This window comes from Muscardinus avellanarius (assembly GCF_963383645.1).
Source record: "Muscardinus avellanarius genome assembly, chromosome: 1".
Lineage (NCBI taxonomy): Eukaryota > Metazoa > Chordata > Mammalia > Rodentia > Gliridae > Muscardinus > Muscardinus avellanarius.
This window is the reverse complement of record NC_137786.1, coordinates 238,563,349-238,569,230: the sequence shown is the minus strand read 5'-3', so window position 1 is coordinate 238,569,230 and position 5,882 is coordinate 238,563,349. Positions and strand designations below refer to the sequence as shown.

At 57.0% G+C, this 5,882-nt stretch overlaps 1 protein-coding gene across 2 annotated transcripts; it reads left to right on the top strand.

Annotated features, from left to right (window-relative positions):
• Positions 1 to 4,200: 4,200 nt before the first annotated feature.
• LOC308269128 (uncharacterized protein) lies at positions 4,201 to 4,974 on the top strand (the record flags this gene model as incomplete). 2 transcript variants are annotated; one of them, XM_080704294.1, is made up of 2 exons in its annotated part: positions 4,201 to 4,589; positions 4,824 to 4,974. In XM_080704294.1, 2 exons carry the CDS (start codon positions 4,201 to 4,203, stop codon positions 4,972 to 4,974), a joined length of 540 nt encoding a protein of 179 aa, XP_080560420.1. The 2 variants fall into 2 exon arrangements, with proteins under 2 accessions (XP_080560420.1, XP_080560419.1); XM_080704293.1 differs by having other exon boundaries at positions 4,201 to 4,974.
• Between the last annotated feature and the right edge of the window lie 908 nt (positions 4,975 to 5,882).

Here is a 5,882-nt window from a genome sequence, read left to right as displayed (position 1 = left end):
GGTTCTGGTGGTCGAGGTGGTGGTGGGAGGTGTAGGTAGAGAGGAGGTGTGCGGTGTGGAGTCTCCTGAGCCCTAGGCTTTTATATACCTGCCTGGGGTGCTGCAGGCCCTGGTCACTTCCTGATTTCCTTTAGTGTGTTTCCCAGAGAAGTCATGTGCCCTGTAAGTCACACAAACCTTGCTTCCCTGTGTCACACCTCCTAATCATGCTCTTTTCCTCTCTGAGCTCCAGGCCCTGCTCACCTGGGTCTGCTGACCCTGCAACACAGTGCGCTCGGCTGCCCGGCCACAGTCCTAGGCACCTGGCTGACCTCACCGGATCCTTTCCACCCTTTCTGTTCAGTGCTGGTGCCTGTGTGAACACACCCCGCTCTGCGGGTTCTTAATCCAAGTGTGGCCTGATCCCACCATATTCTCCACTGTGTCTGGGAGAGAAGGCTCCAGCACAATCTTCCGCCCTGTGCAGTGCTCTGGGCTCTGGCCTCCCTTGGCCTCCTGTCCCCAGGCTGCCCTGGCGCCTCTTTTCTAACGGGGCGTCTGTGAAATGGAGAGCCATGGGTTTTTGTTCTTAACTAGTTTAGAAAAAATAACTAGAACTATGCTGCTGCAAGCTTAAGCAATTTTATTATTACAGAGGTAGAAAGAAGGGACAGATCAATAAAGACTGCATCAGAGGGACACAGTGGAGGGCCTTGAAAATGAGACGCTGTGGTTTGGAACGCAGAACAGTTTTTATAAGGATTCATGATCTCCGTCCTGCTTGACCAATAGTCTCTCTGCTGACTTGATGCAGGTGTGGGCCCGCTATTACTGGTGCAGGCCTTTTGGTATGATTATGAGGATTCACCGTCTCCCATCCTGCTTGACCAATAGATAGTCTTTCTATCTGCTCCTGATGTGGGTGTGGTCCTGCCCATCAGCTCCAGTACAAGCCTTGGTTATGATTGTGAGGATTCACCGTCTCCCATCCTGCTTGACCAAGTCTTTCTTATCTGCCCCGACTGGATTGCAGGTGTGGGCTGCAACCAAGACGTGTTACTTGGTTATCAAAGCCAGGGGTCACGTGGTATATGCCCTCTTTGAGGCCTGTACCATCCTCCCTGTGCTTGGGGTTTATGGCTTTTATTTTATCTCTATCTGCTGGAAGTTATTTATTATATAAACTTGTCTTTAAAATATGAAGGCCCTGGGCTACAACTCTTTTATGTACTTGGCAGTCACTTCTGGTGAGGGGACTCTGCATTATAACAGGCTGCCTCCCCGCCCTGCCTGAGCGCCTGTGCAGCACCCAGGCCCTGACTCCTTTTTTTTGAAATTAATACTAAAGCAATTTTCCAATACGGGCACAATCCCCATCATCTCTGACCCGTGACCTGCCTGCCTCGGCTTCCAGGGACAAGGTCCCCACGTCCAGGCCCTCGGGCTGTTGGGGATGTCCCTTTCTCTCCCTCCTTTCCGACCCCACTTCCTACAGCCCTGGGTCTTTCTTCAGTCCTCCTCAAGGCCCTGATGCTCCTGGCCTCTCCGCTCTCCTGCCACGCACATTCAGAGGCCACACAGACAGAGGCCTCACGGGAAGCTTGCCTGGGCCCCCCAGTGGGCAGGGGCCTCAAGGCAACAGGGCGGGTCCACAGGTGGCTGCAGCCTCTAGGTCAGGACCCTCGGATCTGGTCTGTCACCCCAGGCCTTGAGCAGTGCGTAAGATATTCTGGAACATTTGGTGGTGTCTCTCTCTCTCTCTCTCTCTCTCTCTCTCTCTCTCTCTCTCTCTCTCTCTCTCTCTCTCTCTCCCCCCTACCTCCTCTGGGCTCAGTCTTGGCCTCTGCACCCCAGAGTGCCTGACGGCAGCCATGGTCCTTCTCTCCTGCCCAGGGCACATCCTATCCTGCAGAGCACGTGTGTGTGTGTGTGTGTGTGTGTGTGTGTGTGTGTGTGCGCGCGCGCGCGCACGTGCGTGCCCTCAATTCCGGTGGGTTTTTTGAAATGCTAATCCGTTTGTAGTTTATATCACTGGGCTGTCTTCACATGGCAGAGAGCAGGGGCCATTTGGGGCTCTATGTTTCAATCCGAGTGGGACGGCTACTGTCACAGAGACTGAAATCTGTTACAGAGGAGAAAAGGCAGGAAGCGAAGGGAGGGGACCCATGGCTCTCAAGACCAAAGCTTCAGGGAGAGCGAGTCCCCAGCCAGGTGCAGAGGGCACTGTGCGGGTCCATGTTTTCTCAACCTTGACTGTTCTGCCTAGTATAAGTGACATGTGTGTTCTAAAAAGAAATTTATTATTTGAATGTCAGCATGTATATTACAATTCCACTTAAATGCAAACAAATGCTGATTTGGTAAACTGGAAGATTCACAAGCAGATATGCCCCAGAATGCAACGCAGAGGAAAGAGCTGGAATCTATTCAAGTAAGAATGGCGCCAGGCTCCTGTACCTCCCATCGGCCTTCATGGGGGAGACCTGAGGGCTGGGCGGGGGTGCCCGCCTGTCACCCCAGCACGCTGGAGGTGGAGACAGAGGATACAGGTTCATGGCAGCTGGACAACTTAGCAAGGCGCTCAGTGGCTTCCTGAGACACTGTTACAAAATAAAAAATAAAGAAGGCTGGGGATGTGGCTCAGAGGTAGAAGCCACAGAGTTCCTCCCCAGTGAGAGGGGGGGAGGGAGAGAGAGGATGGGGGAGAGAGAGGGAGAGAGGGGGAGAGAGAGGGAGAGAGGGGGAGAGAGAGGAGAGAGGGGGAGAGAGAGGGAGAGAGAGCAGAGAGGGGGAGAGAGGAGAGAGAGGAAAAGAGGGAGAGGGAAAGAGAGGGAGAGAGAAGGAGAGAGGGGAGGATGTAGCAGGAAGCTCTAGAAGAAATATAGGATGTACTCTGGGCAGGAGAGAAGGGCCATGGCTGCCGTCAGGTGCTCTGGGATGCAGAAACCGAGACTGAGCCCTGCCCAGAGGTGGGGGGGGGAGAGAGAGAGAGAGAGAGAGAGAGAGAGAGAGAGAGAGAGAGAGAGAGAGAGAGAGAGAGAGAGAGAGAATGTATTAGGAAGCTCTATAAAAACATCTAGAATAATTTAAAATAATTTAATAACTTAAAAGGGCAAAATGCTCGAAAAGACATTTTCCCAAAGAGGAAATATTCCTGGGGAATTTGCATGAAAGATTCTGCACATCAGACCTCAGAAGGAGAACTGTGTCAAGGTACCGGGTGTACGCACCCGTGGCTGGATCCGTAGAAGACAGTAACTAAGTTGGTGAGGCGGGAGCTCTCCAGGATAGGGTGTGCCCTGGCAGGAGAGAAGGGCCGTGGCTGCCGTCAGGAGCTCTGGGGTGCAGAGGCCCAGACTGAGCCCTGCCCAGAGGTAGGGGGGAGAGAGAGACAGAGACAGAGAGAGAGAGAGAGAGAGAGAGAGAGAGAGAGAGAGAGAAAGAAGAAGAAGAAGAAGAAGAAGGGGGGAGGAGGAGGAGGAGGAGAGGGAGGGAGGGAGGGAGGGAGGGGGGGGATGCAGGCCGCCGAATGTTCTAGAATATCTTACGCACTGCTCAAGGCCTGGGGTGACAGACCAGACCCGAGGTTCCCGACCCAGAGGCCTGGGCCACCTGTGGACCCGCCCTGTCGTCTCGAGGCCTGTGCTGGTTGGGGACCCAGGCAAGCTCCCCGTGAGGCCTCTGTCTGTGCGGCCTCTGAATGTGCGCAGCAGGAGAGCGGAGAGGCCAGGAGCATCAGGGCCTTCAGGAGGACTGAAGAAAGACCCGGGGCTGCAGGAAGCGGGGTCGCAAAGGAGGGAGAGAAAGGGACGTCCCCAACAGCCCAGGTCCTGGACGTGGGGACCTTGTCCCTGGAAGCCGAGGCAGGTGGGCCTCAGGCAGAGGGCCAGGGCAGCAGCCCGGGGACAGGAGGCCGAGGGAGGCAAGCTGGGTGTGTTCACCAGGTCAGCACTGAACAAGAGAGGGCAGAAAGGATCAGAACAGTGGCAGCGGGACCCAGCTCAGGAGCGGCAAGCGCATGAGACGAGGGCGTGTCACAGGGAAGCAAGGTTGTGTGACTTACAGGGCACATGACTTCTCTGGGAAACACACCGAGGTAATCAGGAAGTGCCCAGGGGCCTGCAGCACCCGGGCAGGTATATAAAGGTTCAGTTCAGGAGACTCCACACCGCACACCTCTTTCTACCTACACCTCCCACCACCACCTCGACCACCAGAACCATGGGCTGCTGTGGCTGCTCCGGAGGCTGTGGCTCCAGCTGTGGGGGCTGCGGCTCCAGCTGTGGGGGCTGCGGCTCCAGCTGTGGGGGCTGTGGCTCCAGCTGTGGGGGCTGCGGCTCCAGCTGTGGGGGCTGCGGCTCCAGCTGTGGGGGCTGTGGCTCCAGCTGCTGTGTGCCTGTGTGCTGCTGCAAGCCCGTGTGCTGCTGTGTGCCGGCCTGCTGCTGCTCCAGCTGTGGCTCCTGTGGGGGCTGCAAGGGGGGCTGTGGTTCCTGTGGGGGTTCTAAGGGGGGCTGTGGCTCCTGTGGGGGCTCCAAGTGGGGCTGTGGCTCCTGTGGGGGCTCCAAGGGGGGCTGTGGCTCCTGTGGAGGCTGTAAGTCCAGCTGCTGTCAGTCCAGCTGCTGTAAGCCCTGCTGCTGCCAGTCCAGCTGCTGCAAGCCCTGCTGTTCCTCAGGCTGTGGGTCATCCTGCTGCCAGTCCAGCTGCTGTAAGCCCTGCTGCTGCCAGTCCAGCTGCTGTAAGCCCTGCTGCTGCCAGTCCAGCTGCTGCAAGCCCTGCTGTTCCTCAGGCTGTGGGTCATCCTGCTGCCAGTCCAGCTGCTGTAAGCCCTGCTGCTGCCAGTCCAGCTGCTGCAAGCCCTGCTGTTCCTCAGGCTGTGGGTCATCCTGCTGCCAGTCCAGCTGCTGCAAGCCCTGCTGCGGCCAGTCCAGCTGCTGCAAGCCCTGCTGCGGCCAGTCCAGCTGCTGTGCCCCCGTGTGCTGCCAGTGCAAGATCTGAGGCTGTGCCGCACTCTCAGGTAACCCTGCCCTTTGGGGTTTCTGAGGCTGCACCTAGTGTCCTGGGCTGCATCGCCTCTCCATGAAGCTCTAATCTCATCTGTCTCCAGAACACTCTTTCCTCAGCCTCCTGAGCTGGGCGTCCATCGGGTGGCTGCGGAGGAGGGCACGATCTTCTCTCCCAGCACCCCTAATGAGAAGCTGCGCCCCAGCCCCACTCTGAAGGTTGGCCTGTGGTCCTCAGTCTTTCTGTGTAGACCCGCAGCCCCTGTAGAGCCCCCAGCTCCTGAGCCCTGGATCCCTCCTGCCATGGCCTCCCAGGCGCCTCCATGTCTTTGGGGACCCATTAACCCTTCACACCGACTTTCTTTTCTCCCTGCATACTTTGCCCAGATGGGGCCCTGTGTGATCTTTAAATAAACGCCTTCCCTCTGCACACAATTCAGTTCTCGTGGTGAACATTTTCCCGCTCCTAGTGGCCGCCATCTCTGTCTGTACCTGGTATGCCGAGACAGTTGGGGATCCACAATGCAGGACGGCAGGAGGGGACAGGAGCAGACCACAGAGTTGAGAGGAGACAGGAGACTCAGGGGACAGGAGGGAGGGCAGAAGGTGACCTCCATTAGAGAGTCCTGGAAAGGCCTGCAGGGTTCAGGGGGGCAGAGATGTCCAGGACACAGAGGCAGGCCCCGTGGGCTCACTGGGGGTGGACTGGGCTCTGACTCAGGGCTTGGGGCCAGATACTGCACCAGGACCTTGGCCAATCATTGGTCCTCTTGACACCTCTGTTTCTTCTGCAGAACAGGGTACGTGAGCATCCATTCACCCTGCGTGGTGAATGTTAGAGGTCTGGCCATGCCAAGGACCTAGCACACGGTTCTGCACACCCAAAGCACACAGGAGAGTAGG